Raw genomic sequence first — 16,612 nt, forward strand, 5'->3', positions numbered from 1 at the left:
TTGGGGCTAGACAAGTCATCTCATTTTTTCACACAATAATTATTTTCTGGAAGGGGTGTTCTTGCTATTTATTTCATGTGCTATCGACATAAATACAGCACCAAAGCTTGTACGGAAGAGTACTTCAATTAAGAAGATACAGGAGAAATAAATAATTATGAGAAACATTTAGTTCCAGTTTTTGGAACTGAAAAGTCCATCACGAATCTTGAGATTGGAAGTTACCTTAATTTATTTTTTTTTTTGAAAAAAAATTAAATGCCATTTAAAATTAATTTCTTAGGGATCTTACCCCCAAGTATTTTTTATATCACACACCCTAAATCCAATAATATTTTTTCTTGCATTGACTCCTCGGTCAAAAAAATTAATAATTTTGAAACCAAAATTACCTTTTTTCTCTCTTTTGCCCTTTTCAATTTTTTAGTGAAATGTTCTCTCTTACTTTTTCTCTCTCCACCCGCCATCACTCTCTCTACCCGGCCTCTCTCATTCTCTATCAGACTTTTCTCCCTCTCTCCCCCACCGTCTCTCTCTTTCTCTGTCTACATGAATTCTCCTCTCGACCCTCATTCCGCAAAGCCCAATGGAGAGCACCTATGTCGTATGAAAAAGCCTCGCCTGCTGCCCATAAACCAAACCCAATTTGCCCGTGCCATTAATCCTAAACTCCATCAGAGAAAACAATAGCTTTATGACCTTCCATGCAATACTAGGAAAATTAGGCTATAGAACAAACTCTACTTCTCCATTATTGGAAACCCCAGCTTCATCCCCGAATCCGGGCTCTTAAAATCCTAATCCTAAGGGCTTCCTGTTCAAATCAGAGGGAGTAATAGAGGTCAAAAAAAGAAGTAAATGAATAGATGGCGAGCTAAAGATCCCAACCGTGGGTTTCAAGGATCTCTGTAAGAGAGTGAGGTCCCCAACACCTGTAATGGTTTGTAAATAGGTTACTTTATCATCAATTCCAAAATCCGCCATTTCTTACTAGAATAAAGTACTTAGAAAGCTTAATAAGAAACCCTAACTTGTTGGCAATCCCATAGACCTAGGTTACTTCCAAAGAGAAAGTTTGTTCCAACGAGAGAAAGAACTGGAACAAAATCGACACCCAAGAAATCAATCCAAATTTGTAGAGAGAGAGAGAAAGACCTCCTTACAGTCGAGAGATGCACCCTTCCGTGCAGCTTGAGAGAGAAAAAGATAGAGAGAGAGAGAGTAGAGAGAGAGAGAGGGGAAGAAAGAGAATGAGAAAGAGAGGGCAAAGAGAGAAAGCAAAGAGAGAGAAAGAAAATGAGAGAAAGAGGGCAAAGAGAGAGAAAGAGAATGGGAGAGAGAGAGGGCAAAGAGAGAGAAAGCAAAGAGAGAGACAGAGCGAAGGCGGATAGAGAGAGGACGAGTAGAGAGAGATGGTAGGTGGAGAGAGAGGGCAGGTGGAGAGTGATGCAGACAGAAAGTGATAAAGATAGCAAGTGGACAAACAATTGAATTGGGCAAGAGAGTGAAAAATTGTATTTTGGTTCCAAATTTATTGATTTTTTTATTGGGGGACAATGCAGAAAAAAATACTATTTGAAGTTTAAGGTATGATACAAAAAATAGTAGGGGGTTAAAATGTTTAGAAAGTTGATTTTGGGAGTATCTATAATTTTCTATTTTTTTTTCCGTAAAGCTTAGGATGTAAAACACAATTTAAATTATTGAAAACACAATTTTCTTACGGCTTTATCTTTTTTGATTGTATACTACGAGACTGTTTACTTTTTGTACAAAAACATCAGAGTTTGAAAACACAATTTTCTCATGGCTCTATATTTTATGATTTTATACTACGAGATTATTTACTTTTTGTACAAAAAGGTTAAAAAAATTTTATTTTTAATATTGTGCCCAATCAAGGATACATTCTCAAATACTCAAATCGCATCCAATGGTCAATAATCATTGATAACTTCCTTGTATTAAAACAAGGGATACAGTTTGTATAGAGCCGAGGCTCTAAACAACTAAAGTAAAGTGCATGTTTATATAGTATCGAGAAATGTGGTTTCAATACTGGAAATCTTTGTGATAGCAAGTGTTCACAAAATCGAAACGGAACGGTTAACCGGTCATGAGCCTAGGAGCTGTTCGAACTGGAACCGGACTAATCGGGGCGGTTAATCGGACTAATCGGTCAAGTAGATTTTTTTTTTCAGAAAAAAGGATCAAAAACCCCCAAAATATTATAGAAAAACTTAGATTAGACTATATATAAGTCATTTTTCTCTTTTCTTTTTATCTTCTAGACTGGTCATATATTAGTCATTTGGATCAAGTTGCAATAAATTCACAAGACTTCTACAGTAATTCAATAGATTCTCATTGAATAACAGTTAGTAGTGTTGCAATAAATATATCGGTTCGTATAAAGTCTAGCCTAATGAAATGTTATATAACGAGGCGTAATTGTTCCAAAGTCCAAACTAGATGTGGCTGGAAATTTATGATGAATGTACTCATACCAACCTGCAAAAAGATACGATTTGAAAGATAAAATGTAGCAAAGAATAGAGTACCTTTACCACTTGCTATGATTTCTTATCAAAAGCCCAAAGAATTCATTGTAAACTTAATCAAGAAACGTGAATGTTTTGATACTATTCAGTCAACACAAACTCATTCCACATTTTCACACTGAAGAAGAAAGTAGAACAAAAAAACATACTTCTATAAAATATATATATATAACATTACAAGCAATCCAACAAGCTCACCAAAAATATATAACATTAAAAAGAAAGGGATTTTCTCATATTCATCACAAAAAACATATTTTTGTAATATACATATATATATATATATATAGATCATTAAAAACAATTCAACAAGCTCACCAAAAATATATAACATTTAAAAGAAATAAATATTTTTTCTCATATTCATAAACAAAACATCTTTTTGCAAAAAAAAAAATATAACATTAAAAAGAAAGAAATGTTTTTCTCATATTCATCACAAAAAGACATATTTTTGTAAAAAAATACATATAACATTAAAAACAATCCAACAAGCTCACCAAAAATATATAAAATTAAAAAGAAAGAATCTATTTTTTCTCATATTCATCACAAATAATATATTTTTATATAAAAAAACGTAATTTTATTAAGAAACAAATTTTTTTTAAGAACCCTAAAATCGAGCCAAAGAACACAGTTTCTTTAGAGTCAAAATCAGCCCCAAATCTATCATTTTTTGAACAAATTGACAGGAAGATATGATAGATACTTCAATCACAATTAAAATGCCCCAAATATCATGAAGATCAATTCATAATTGAGATCATTCTTCAAAAAATGGCGGATATTTCACTTCACACAATTTTTAAAACAAAAATGCATAAAAAACAAATTCATATAAATAAATATATTGAATGATAAATCAAAATACCTGATGTTCGATTTATGAAGCCTTGATGATCAAAATTAACTGATCAATTCAATAAAAAACGATAAATACATCGATCATAAATCAATTTTTTTTCATCAAACATAGTTCTTCGAGCAGCCGCATTTTCGGCCGAAATCAACCACCAAAATTCATCTTTTTTGACAAATCAAAATAGAAAAAAGTTTAAGGATTCAGTAATGAATCAAAGCCCTCCATTTCCATGCATATTCATGGGTTATTGAAGCTCATATTCACAAAATGGCAGAAATTTCACAGTTTCAGAAATCCGCCATTTCAATTCACCAAAAAATCGTTCTTCTTCAATTTTTGATTTGATAAACAGTTAATTATAGACACTTTCAGGTGTGTAAATGCAATAATTCACCGAAAAAAATAAAAAAAGCCAGAAAATCGAATAAAAAAAGGCTGCAAAACATGAATCACAGGTTCTGTTTAAAATAATGGCCTATGTGTGAAATAACGGTCTTTATTTAATAGAATACTGCTATGTCTATCGAAACCGGACCGATTGGCAGAAACCGGCCGGTTTTGAAGTAAAACTGCCGGTTCGAACTCGAACCGACCGGTTTTGGTGCTCATTTTTTTTGAGGCCCCTGAATTTTTACGAGTACCCCAAAATCGGCCTTAACCAGAATCGGTACCGTGCCGGTACCGATCTAACCGGCCGGTTCCGGTTCGGACTGACCGGTTTTGTGAACATTGGTGATAGCCTTAAAATATAATTTTATATTTAATTATAAAATTTAAAGCTTAAAAAATAGTGTGGATCGAGCAGACTATGAAAACTTGAAAATCTTAAAAATTGACGGTCCAAAAATACGTTACAAGATGCACTATTTCCAAACTTGAAATCCATTTTTTTTTCATGTTCATGCGTCTTGATGTTGAAATGATGAATTTGAGGATATTTGGGCGTCAAAACAACCTCTTCTAGTAAATTTTTTGATGTGGGTTCTAATTTTAGTGTTTAGAGCTTCGGCTATATATACAATTTTTCCAAAAAAAAAAAGGGAATGCCTACAAAGAGACTATTTATCTGTTGTACATGGAGGTCACAATCATTATTTTCTTAAATTTCAAAATGGGTGGTTGTAAGAGTGTCATTGAATAGACACAAAGTTTCAATTTTTTTTTTCTAACTTCGTCACTCATCCCAAGCTATCCAATTTGACATCTAATGAGTGAGAGTAATTGTGACCTCCATGTATGCAAGATAAATGGTCTCTTTATAGACAATTTATTAAAAAATATATATTATTTCTTTTCAGGATTGTATACAAGGAGGTCCTAATCACTCTTAGCTACTAAATGTTAAATTGGATGGCTTGGGGTGTGTCATAAACTTCAAGAAATTTTTTGGAAGTTTGAATCTAAATCACACTTATAACTACCCAATTTAAAATTAACAGACAAAAGTAATTGTGACTTCTTTGTATTAAAAGTATATCTTTTTATATACTTTACAATAATTAATATTACCAAAAAAAAAAATGAAAGAACTACATCGAATTTGAGGGGAACAGAGGAATTCGAGAAGAGAGGGAGAGAGAGAGAGGGTGCGATTATTTATAATATAATTTTATTAAACTAGTGCTTCCTTAAGGTGCCCATACAAGCGAAAACATATTCACAAATCACATTTTTCAATTATCATGTCTATTCATAAGAACTACTAACTAAAAAATTATTATATGCATTGGTGGTTAACGATAAAGAGTTTTATTCTAAACAATGAGATTCGCCAAAATACATTCAAACATCACATGAATTGAAGTTATGAGCTATTTTGCCTATCTATTGGCAAAAATTTCAACAGAGTCCAAAAAGACGAAAGAAAAATGAGGAGGCACTGCACAAGTATGAGGTGAATTTTAAGGTGTGAGTGTAAATTTTTAGTCTCAAGGAAGTTTCATAGTTTTATAAGGGTGCCAAATAGCATTTTTTGGGATATTGATTGAGTTCCTATTTTGGTAAGAAGTTACATTTCATTAAATAAGAGGTTTTCTGATTTTTGGGGCATGTAGCCTTTCTTCTTCTTTGAGGGGTAATTCAATTGGTTTGACAAACCCCTATCCATTTTTTCAAATAGTTTACGAGTTAGTTTCTTGAAAGTTTCAGTGAAGTAGTGTTAGTGGGAATTCAAACCACAAGGTAACTAGGATGTGTACCACGAACCCAACCCCTTTCTTAGGAGCATGTGATCCCATTGTCAAATAGGATTAGTTTATGTTTCCTAACAGTTATGGGAAACAACAGAGATGGTACCCAAGGCCTCTTTGTAGAGGTAATGAGAGAGAAATGCCTCTTTGTAGAGGTAATGAGAGAGAATTATTGAATGTGTGCATGTAAAAAAAGAATTATTGTGCAATCTAAAAAGATGCAGCAAGCAAAAACATGCACCACACTTGGGTGGACTAAACGTGCTAGAGTGCTCTTTCGCCCTTGGACATGCTCACGTACATTATGTATTCTACTTTCCTTTGCTATGTCACTACAAAAATTAGGGATGATTGTGATTTTCTCGTATTAAAAATAATTGATCTATTCGTAAGCTTTATTTTTGCATTTTGCAATAATCAGGCAATTCAAGCCCACTATCTTAAGTCGAGGCCTTTTCTCAATCATGAAATTGAAAAGAAGCCCTTATACAAGAAAGTAACGATTAAACAAATAGTTGCGAAAAGACTTTTTATTTATTTATGATAACGAAACAAACAAAAATAAGCACATATAATCAGATACTTAAAACAATAATTACAAATTGAAGATTCGGGCAAGAGAAACTGTGAAAAATGAACTCCATAATTCCGCTTATTATTTATGCAATTCATCCACATCAATTCATCTATCGAAATGGAAAAGAAAAGAAAGAAACCCAAAAATATAATTTATTAACATACATGCTGTCGACCCAATACTTTTACATATTCAAAACAAAAGGAACCACATACAATAATCAAAACAGCAATACAAAAAACCCCACGCCAGGGCACTGAATTCCAAGTGCCTCTTGTCAGGGGATTAATTTTTTATTAAGAAACTAAGAAAATTTAAACAACCCAATGTCAGTTCTTCTTGTTCATGGCATGCCTAAGTGAAACTACTAAAAGTTAAGCAACCCAAAATCAATTCTTCTGGTTCATGGTATCCCTAAGTGATTCACCTTTATCTTTAACAGTTTCTTTCACTTCATCAGCTTTTCCAACAATGGTTTCCTTCAAATTTTGTGTGGTTTCCTTTGCAGCTCCCCATGCATCTTGCACAGTTTGCTTGGCCTTTTCTCCCAAATCTTGGGCTGTCTCTGTAACCTTACTTGCAACTTCCTTTGTCTTATCAGCCACCTAAAAATGAAAAACCACTTATTATTTATCTCCACTAATAAATTAAAAATATTAGGCATAAAATTATAAATGGGTTTATATTTTGTGTGAAAATTGAATAAAAATGTTCTAAGAGTTAGAGGGATTACTTTCTTAATGCAACTGAAATTTTAGGGTTTTCACCTGCTCAACTGTGGATGTCGTCTTATCTTTCATGTCTTCGGCCTTGTTTTGCATTTTTATGCTTGCATTGTCACGCATTCGATTTGCCGATTCTCTTGCCCCTTCTGAATTTATAGCCTGACAGAGAGATGGAGAGAAGAGAGTTGCCATATTGTATCATCACCACATGACCAGATAGCAATTGGGATTGTATACAATGCGACTATATATCTTTTTTTTTTTTTTTAAAAGAGGTCACAATCACTTCTACTCATTAGATTAAATGTTAAATTGGATGACTAAAGTCCGAACTTTTTTTTAAAAACTTTTAATCTTTTCAATGATACCCACCCAATTTAAGAGTAACTGTGGCCACTTTGTACAAACAGTAAATAGTCTCTTTGTACACTTTTCAATATCAATTTATCAAAATTAAGCATGGGTGGTCCATTCACAATAGCCTGAGTAGATCAGGCTCAAAAATGGAGATTTGGGTGAAATCTGCAATGTTCATTGAAAACGAACGGTGTAAACGTCATGCCACCGTAATGTACACGTTGGATACATCGGGATCTTTTGTTAGAGAGATGGAGAGAGACAGAACGTCAAACTAGTGAGAGAGAGAACCAATCCACACCATAGTGATCACCAGTGTCATATAGACATGAGCTTGTAGACTATGCTCCTGCAGGAGCATATCCGTGATGACTCAAGATCTCTTTGATCCAAAACTCTGGGAACAATCTAAAAATCACTAGATGATTATATTGAAAACACACACTTTGAAATTTGAGTTTTTCTGAAGCCTAGATCTCACCCTCCAAAAAATTGACCGTTCTTATTCAATAGTGCGATATTATTTTTTCAAGCTAGAAACCTAACTATACAAATTGGAATTTTTTATATTGAGTATATAGCATATGGATCGGAAAGGTTACATCCCCAAAATTTCAGGTACTAAAAGAGATCCTAAATTAGATTATTCTTGAGGGAATATATGAACAATATGCTCCTTCAAGAGTATGAAATTTTTTTGGCTATAGACCTTTATTTTCATCGTGTTACATGACGAGTGATAGTGCCCTCCGGATATTTATCACCATCATCATCAAAGCTTTTTTTCAACCGGTCAGACAATGGTATAAATAAAGTATATTTTGAAATTCGTCGAAGATACACAATAAATTATAAGGTAAAATTCCTTTAAGGTTGTAATTTTAAACAATCAAAATAAGCCGCACTTTCAAGTTTTATGATAAGATGTAATTTTGAAGTCGAAAATTATTAAGATTAGCATGAACCAAGCCGCCTAACACAAGTTTAAAAAATTACCATTATGCCCCGATTTTATGAATGGGAACCATAATAATGCATGTACCTGCAGTGGCCTTGAAAATGAAGAGAAGGACACAGTCGGGATGGGATGGATGATGACGGGTTTGAGGGTATTGTTGAGGTGATGGAATCTCATCAAATATTTGCCTGATGCAGTAAAAGCTGCCATCTTTTGCCTTACCTTCTTTTGCCTTTTGTCTCTGAACTTTTTTAGAGTGAGAAAGATGAAGAAAATTCAGAGTGTGTAGAATCAGATTCAGAGAAGGAGACCGGGAGGTAGGATTAATGGATAACGGGGTCAAAACTGATGGGCCGTTTATACAGGGGTTGGGCATGTCGGAGAGTGCCACGTGCAGGGTATGATTGGTAGAGATCGTGACACGTGGATGCAGGTATGTGGTATGGGAACAATGGAACGGGTTTGTGGATGGTTGGTTAGAGAAACTGTGCTGACACTAAGGGGTGTTAATGGACCCGCCTGGGGCCGTTATCAAGCTCAGGGCCGGGTCATCGCAAAAACAATAGGATTGGACCAGACCGGGCTTTTAGCTGTCAGGACCAAAAAGGGCCCTTATTTGCCCAGAGGACCAGGCTGGCCCAATAAATTATAACATATTATGGCTCCGCCCAAATAAAGCTCGGCCCACTTAGCGAGCTATTTTTTTATAAAAAAAAATTCACTCTTCAAAAATTGATTTGTTTATTATTGTAAGGCAAAAAAAATAATTACATATTTAAATTTTTTTAGCAAATTTATGCTCATTCTCTCTCACTCTAGAAATTCAATTGCTCTCTAAAAACCCTTCTCTCTCTCAAAACCCATTTTCTCTCTTGAAACCAATTTCCCTCTAAAAACTCAATCTTCTTTGGGAATTATGTGTGATGATGTGAAACTCCATGCACTTTGAACATAATTACTATTTATGGTTTATACAATATCATGGTATATTTTTATTGTAATCTATCCTATGTTTTCTTGCTACGCTTGGGTTGGGATTTATTGTTCGATTATTATTTTTCAAAAAGTGAGGAAATTTCATTATAGAAGAGCAACGCTCCATAAATAGAGGAGAACCCACATGCAACTGTCACCACTACAAAACCTAAACCTTAACGGAACAGCTATACAAGCAATCAAAATCCAAATCAGACCACTCCAAGAACAATCAAAGACAACCATCTCAAGCCCCCACTTCCCCAATCCTCACCAAAAATAAACAGAAGCACACACATCACATATGCAAGAAACATAAGGTCGAAGTTGGGGTGGTGCATAAGCTCCTCTGAACCGGCGCCCAAACACGACGGCGTTGATAAAGCCTGCAACAACACACAACAAACAACCAAAAGTAAGGCAAAAGATAAGTTTATCAAAGAATTGAGATAGAGGGAAAAAAGAAAGGAAGCGAAAAGAAAATCTACCAAGGAAAGAAAGAAAGACAAGAAGCAGTCCAGCTCAAACAACCCCAAAAATTGTATCAAAGAATTGATAGGAAAATCAAAACCTACCAGAGGACCAAGAAAAACCACAATACGGCACCTTGGGGCCGCCAGAAGGCCAAGCTCCATATATGCATTAGCCTCGGCCATTAGATACAAAGGTCTATGAGAATCCTAAGGCAACAGCCCAAGGCCAAAAGACCAACAACGAGATATTGAGGGGTGATCCCGTCTTGGGCGTTAACCCACAATGGGAAAAAGAGAGTTGAAGGAAAGCCATGAAGGACAAGGACAACAACCAGGAAGAGATCCACGACGGCATATGGCAGAGACGGAAGGGCAAGGAGAAGGAAGGAGAGAAAAATGGGATGGGTAAACAAAAGAAATGGGTTACACGTAAATTCTCAAAATAAGCAAAAAAAAAAAAAAAAAAATGTCAAAAAGAATGAGAAATGAAGCACAAAAAAGAAAAACAAAAAAATAGAAAAGATAAGAGGGATGGGTGAGGGGGTAGAGAACATAAGAGAGAGAGAGAATGAGAGAAAAAAGAGATATCTGAGCTCAATATAAAAGGGAGCGCCGATGAGGTGACTCACAGAGCTGCTAGTTCTAACCTATTGGTGTCAAGATCTGGCCCACAAGAGACAAAACCAGGTTCAAAGGCAACAACTGGCTAAGGTAGCTGTTACGGGTGGTGGCTCTCTCTCTAGGCGGAGGGGATGGGTGCTGCTGGCGGCGACTGCTGTTGGCAGAGGTTGGGCAGATTCGCTAAGGTTTTCTCTTGAAAGACGCGAGGTCGAAAGGAAGGTCGACGGTGCTAGCATGAGGCAAAGGTGGTGGCTAGGGAAGCAGCGGCGAAGGCACTGTCTTGTCTTGACGGTGATGGTGGCTGAAGACAACCAAGGCCCGTTTAGGAAACCCTAAAAGAGCAACCACTCCCTTTAGTTATTGGTCAAGAAGAGGGAAAAAAAAAACCTGTTGGTTTTTAAAAACTCATAAGTGATAGCGAACCAGTAAGCCACTCAAAGATACCTATTCATGTTGGATTACTTGTCATTTTATTCAGTTATGTTATTGCTGGGGAAGACCAATAGCTTCATGTATTCAAAAGAATGTTCTCTGTTATGCAATTTTCTATTCTTATTGAGTTCATAAAACATGGTTCAACTTTTGGGTCTTGAAACTGTAGCTGCATTAATGGCGCACCAAAGGAAATTTGAAAAATATTAGAATCAGTTATTTGTTGTTCATTTATGTAAGGGCGCAGTTTGAATAGTGGCATGGGCTCTAAACAATCAAATTAGAACTTACCTTCAAATAGTGTAGAGAAATGTGGTTTCAACATCGGAAATCTTTGTGACAGCCTTAAAATATATTTTTTTCTTTATTTATAAAGTTTAAATCTTCAAAAATAGTATAACTCGACGGATCTATGAAAACTTGAAAATATTGAAAATTGAGGGCCCAAAAATGCATTACAAAATATACTATTTTCAAAACTTGAAATTCACTTTTTCTCATGTCAATGCATCCGCTGTCTATATGGTTTGAAGCTGATTGGACGATGCATTCTGATTTACCCGTGGCCCTATATAATTTTCATAGGGTGTCAACCTTACACAATCAAATTAAAGGTAGCCGGAAATGGGTTGGAGTTGTGGTGGTAACATCCCCACACCTAATCACCGTATCGTGGTTTCCATTCATACTACTAACACCACCCTACTAATATCTTCAAAAATCTAACTCTTAATCTACTTAAATTAACAAAATTAACAGGTAGGGGTCTGTCTTCCCCACTGAATTATCCAAAAACAAACATAAATAATAATAATTAAAGGCTGCTTCCAAAATGAAGCTAATACATATTATGCATTGAAACCAGAGATTTAAAAAAAATGCATGGTTGGCACGAAATTGCGTAGTCTGACCCAGGAATAGGTCACCCCATCCTGATTCTACATATATATAAGAAAATGACCGAGTCTTAAAAGGAATGAGCAGTTCTGCATAGTAAAACGGTGATTCTTTACAATAAAACGGCGATCCGAACAACCAATTCATCGATCCATATCGATTTTACTATTTATTCACACGTTTTTTTGTCTGTTCACTATTTTTTTCATACAACAAAATACCAATCCGGACTACCGATTCGCCGATCCAGATCAGTTTTTGAAGTGCATGATCCAAGCATCGATCTATTTTTTTAAATCACTTATTAAAATTTTATTTTTATCCTCCTAGTTATTAAATTTAAAGTTTTAAAATAGTACATATAAAATAGATCTATAAGCAATTGGAAATATTGAAAATGAATGAATTAGTTAATATATTACAATATGCACTATCTTTATGACTTGAATCCTTTTTTTTCATTTATATATGTCTTAGTTTCGGCAATGATCAATTGGAGGGTTTGAAAGGGTGTGAGTTTATATAAAAGTTGACGCCCTAAACAATCAACGTAAGGTGCACCTTCAAAGAGTGTCAAAGATGCAATTTCAATACTTGAAATTTGTGTGATGGTCTGCTAATTTATTTTCATATCTAATTATAAAACTTCAAGCTTCAAAAATAGTGTTGATCGAGACGATCTATAGCACCTGATAATCTTGAAAATTGATGGTCTACAAAATGCATTACAAGATGCACTATTTTTAATACTTGAAATCCATTTTTTCTCATGTCCATGCATCTTGAGATCGAGATAATAAATTTAAAGATATTTGGGTACCGAAACCACCTCTTCTAATAAATTTTTGAGTTGCCCCTTAATTTGATTGTTCAAGACCTCACCCTTATATAACCTTTTTCGACCTTTTCGAATAGTTTTATTAGGTTACATATAAATTGACGCTTTCTATGATTCTATCGACTCGAACTCAATGAAACTTGTATTCTCTTTTAATTAGTGCCTTATAAATAATCCGATGTTACCATGTTCTCTACTTTTTTAAAAAAACTAAAATTACCATGTTTTCCTTTTAAAACGGCTTTTTAAATTTGAGGAAAATACTAAGTTGAAAAAAGGAGCCATGGAAATATTTATTTTCATGAAACTAAAAATTATTGGTGAAAATGCATTTTCATATATCCTTTTCATTTTTTCATTTCTTTTAATCAACATTTTTAGCCCTTGATTTCCAATGTCATCCGGTTGTTACTCCATTACTCCAAGCCTATCCTTCGGCCAGTCATGAGGGCTGACAATAGGTTGGGCCTGGGCCAGGCCAGCCCCAGCCCTATTTTGGCCAAGCCTGGACCTGGCCTTGACTAGGCCAAAGATGCCCTGACCTTGACTGGGCCAAAGAGGCCCTGGCCCAAGCCCAGCCCAGCCCTAGCCTAGCTCGGCCGTGTCGTGGCCTTGGCCGTCTGGCCACATCTTATGGGCCAGACCCCTGTTTTTCAGTATAGAGCCAACTAAGCCACCCAGCCCATTGCTACCCTTACCCATGAAGCTCAGATTTATATAATTGGAAATATTTAATGGAAGTCACTACTCATTGGTACTTCGTCGAACTTGTGGAAAGAAAGGAATAAGCAATATTTTGAAGATAATTTTAGCCACCACAGGAGAGGGGGAATTCCAAAGAAAGATATTATGAATAATTTTAGGGAAGTAGGTTTTTTAAAAGGGTGCAGTTAGCATATCCGCAGCTATAGAGCTAAGGTGCACCTTCAAATTTTATCATGGTATATAATTTTGACGTAAAATGTTCTTAGGATTATCTCATAATCTATTTTTATATCTAATTATAAAATTTTAAAATTTTAAAATTTAAAAATTATTAAAATCAAGTAGATATATAAATATATTAAAATCTTGAAAATGGACGGTGTAGATAATATTTTGTAAAATGCATTATTTCTGAGATTTAAAATCTTTTTATTTTTCATGGTCATACATCTTGATGTTGAGATGATCAATCAAATGGTTTTTCAACATTAAAACTACCTTTTCTGATAGATTTTTGAGGTGCATCCTTATAGATTTTTGAGGTGCATCCGTATAGATTTTTGAGGTGCATATGTAGTTCTACATATAAGGTTGCAACCTTATATAAAATTTTTCCTTTTTAAAAAAAATGTCACAGTCATATTCAAAATGGGTGGTTCTAATAGTATCATTGAATAGACATAAAGTTCTAAAAAACATTTCTCGGACTTCGTTACTCACCCCGGTTATAATGAGAGAAGAATTGCAAGATGGTTTCCTTAATGACTCAAACTTAATTTTGAAAGCAAGTGTATGGGAGCTTATGTAGAGACCGTAGAGAAATTTTTTCATGCTAATCTACAAGCTGATGCTAAGGAAAATTGTTTCATGCGGGCTGGACCTCATTTCTACAATATGCGGTCGAGAGGTATAAAACATCCGTATTAAAGATGACACAAATAGGTGGTCCATCTAAAAACAATTGCAACTAACGGTCCAAATGTTTTTTTAATATAATTATTATTTCTAGTTTTCAATTTTTTTTTTTTTCATATTCATGATCTTCATGTTATAGATTATATATTCTCTAAAACTTAAGGTCAAATTATATTTAAAAAATATATTTATTACTAAGCCTGCATTTCTATAATATGCGGGCTGGCTGCATAGAAACCGTGTCCTGATGCTAAAGCATTATTACATTCTGAGTCTACTGAGCTCCTTTGGGGGCCCTAAAACGGCAGTGACTCAGGTACTATCAGTTGGATTAATACAGGAGAAGATTGGTCACATTGAAGACTTATTTCAATTCAGATGAAATAAAAGACATTAAAACCACAGACGAAGCACTGCTAACTCAAACGTCATCGTAACGCCCAAACCAATGTATCAGCCAAAGGTGGAATTTAGCAGAAGGTTGTTAAAATGCAGTTTGTACAAGATGCTCGACTTTAACAATCAAAGTATAGTGCACCTTCAACCTTTGCCGAAAAATATTTGTCACAAACTTTTTATGATTGCTTGAAAATTTATTTTCCTCCTTAATTGTGAAATGTAAAGCTTCAAAAAAAGTAACAGATCGAGTAAATATATAAAGACTTAAAAAATTTTTAAAAAGTAAATAATTTGTTACAAGGCGCATTGTTTTTTAGATTGAAATTCATTTTTTTATATCAATACGTCTCGAGGTCGAGATAATCAATTGGAAGGTTTTTCAGTCGAAACAACCTTTTCGAAGTGTACCTCACTTCTACAGTATAAAGTTGAAATCTCATATGAGGTTTTTTTTTTTGGTAATTGGTAAGTTTGATACAACAGAATGTCATTCGAATGTAAATTTGGTGTACGTGTACAGCCAGGCCAGATTTGGGCAGGGCCTCTTTGGCCCAGTCCAAACTAGGTTTGGGCCAGCCTTATAGGGATGAAGGCGGGACGAGGGCTAGGGCTGGCCCGGCTTAAGCACGTTGCCACCCTTATAGCTGGCCGAGCACAAGCCCTTAGCCTCCATAGAGTCAGGTTGGGTCAACAAGCCACATATATTGCCCTCGCCCGAGCTTAGACAAGGCTGGCTGGGCTGTGCCTCCCATCTCATTGCCAGGCTTGGTTATCCAACAAAGTTATCTTGTTCACCTCGTATATCCAATCAAATCCCACCAAAATGCCTTTTGATATCCCATAAATCTAACCAATGACTGTTTTATTGCCTCTTTTTTAAATATTATTTCAATGTTCGTCAATTATCATCATCATTTTTTTTTTTCTAACTATTTGAAGTCCGCTATACAAATCCTGATCCATCATTCTGAACTACAAAGGCCATACCATTATTGAGACCACAAGTCACCATATTTTTTCTCACTGCTTTCAACCAAGTCATTTTGAACTTACCCCTGCCCTTTTTGGGCATTTTATAATAATGTTAATAAGCTATTTAAGTTCCAAAAACAATTTCAAATATCACCTCATTATTGCACCTTCCAAGTATTTCCAAAGGCACAATTCCTCCAACCCAAATTGTAGTGTTTGTTGGGTTCTACACCAACCCGAAACCTAACTCAGGTCTGAGTATGGGTCCAAAATTTGGACCTACAGATCAAGTCCGGGCCCAAATCTTGGACCTGAATACTATTCAAATATGGGTACCAGGTTCGTGTTTAAGTCCCACATTATTTTTCTAAGTATCAATTTGTGAAATATATCTAAATATATTTAAATAAATATGTATTTTAATTTCTGGGTCACATCAACCTTTTCACGAGAAAATTAACACAAGCCTTGTAAGGGTATGTGAACATAAAAGAAACATTCTCAAAAAATAGAAGGAACATTCTCGTTTTCCGTCCCTTCTGGTTTTCAACAAGAAAAATTAGTAGATACCATTGTATCAAAGACCGTTTCCATGTTACTCAGAAATTAGAGAGAATCTATAAAAGCCTTAAAAGATGACCAAAAGACCCTCCATTGCTAATACTTGTAACTAATGTTTCGAAACCCAAAGCAGTGGGGTCATTCATCCCCCAAAACTTGTATATATAAGCCTTTTTTAAGGACCAAAAATCTTTTACTAGAAAAAACTCTAACACTCCAACTTAACACACACACATACATATATATATATATATATATATATATATATATACACACACGGATGCATTCGTAGGTGTAGAGGTAAAGTGCACCTTCAAATTTTATCATGATATATAACTTTGATGAAAAATATTCTTAAGATTATCTCAAAATCTATTTTTATATCTAATTATAAAATTTTAAATTTCAAAAATAGTTAAAATCAAATAGATCTATAAATCTTGAAAATGGGCGGTGTAAATAATATGTTATAAAATACATTATTTCTGAGATTTAAAACAGTGTGTAAACTTATATATATCAGATTTAAAACAGTGTGTAAACTTATATATATCATGAACCTTCAAAAACAAAAAATTATTGCCATGAGTTC

The 16,612-nt window shown here is 34.7% G+C and overlaps 1 protein-coding gene and 1 long non-coding RNA gene across 2 annotated transcripts; both read right to left on the reverse strand.

The window, feature by feature from the left end:
• Positions 1–6,326: 6,326 nt before the first annotated feature.
• On the reverse strand, positions 6,327–8,564 carry LOC18447274 (uncharacterized). Its single transcript, XM_006857375.4, has 3 exons — positions 8,317–8,564; positions 6,960–7,076; positions 6,327–6,797 (listed from the first exon to the last, which is right to left on the reverse strand). Exons 1-3 carry the CDS (start codon positions 8,440–8,442, stop codon positions 6,582–6,584), a joined length of 459 nt encoding a protein of 152 aa, XP_006857437.1. The 5' UTR covers positions 8,443–8,564; the 3' UTR covers positions 6,327–6,581.
• A 723-nt stretch (positions 8,565–9,287) lies between these two features.
• Positions 9,288–10,743, reverse strand: LOC148781201 (uncharacterized). Its single transcript, XR_016059543.1, has 2 exons — positions 9,783–10,743; positions 9,288–9,593 (listed from the first exon to the last, which is right to left on the reverse strand). It is a non-coding gene; the product is annotated as an uncharacterized LOC148781201 (long non-coding RNA).
• Between the last annotated feature and the right edge of the window lie 5,869 nt (positions 10,744–16,612).

The sequence above is a fragment of the Amborella trichopoda genome, chromosome 7, assembly GCF_054954075.1.
Source record: "Amborella trichopoda isolate Santa Cruz 75 chromosome 7, AtrichopodaSantaCruz75HAP2 v2.0, whole genome shotgun sequence".
NCBI classification, from domain to species: Eukaryota; Viridiplantae; Streptophyta; class Magnoliopsida; order Amborellales; family Amborellaceae; genus Amborella; species Amborella trichopoda.

What these genes read in the sequence shown, in the direction of transcription:
- LOC18447274 (XM_006857375.4), bottom strand. Translation starts at nt 8,442, where the DNA reads ATGGCAGCTTTTACTGCATCAGGCAAATATTTGATGAGATTCCATCAC. An exon ending in CATTTTCAAGGCCACTGCAG is followed by an intron (nt 7,077 to 8,316) that starts GTACATGCATTA and finishes TCTCTCTGTCAG; the next exon opens with GCTATAAATTCAGAAGGGGC. An exon ending in CGACATCCACAGTTGAGCAG is followed by an intron (nt 6,798 to 6,959) that starts GTGAAAACCCTA and finishes TTTCATTTTTAG; the next exon opens with GTGGCTGATAAGACAAAGGA.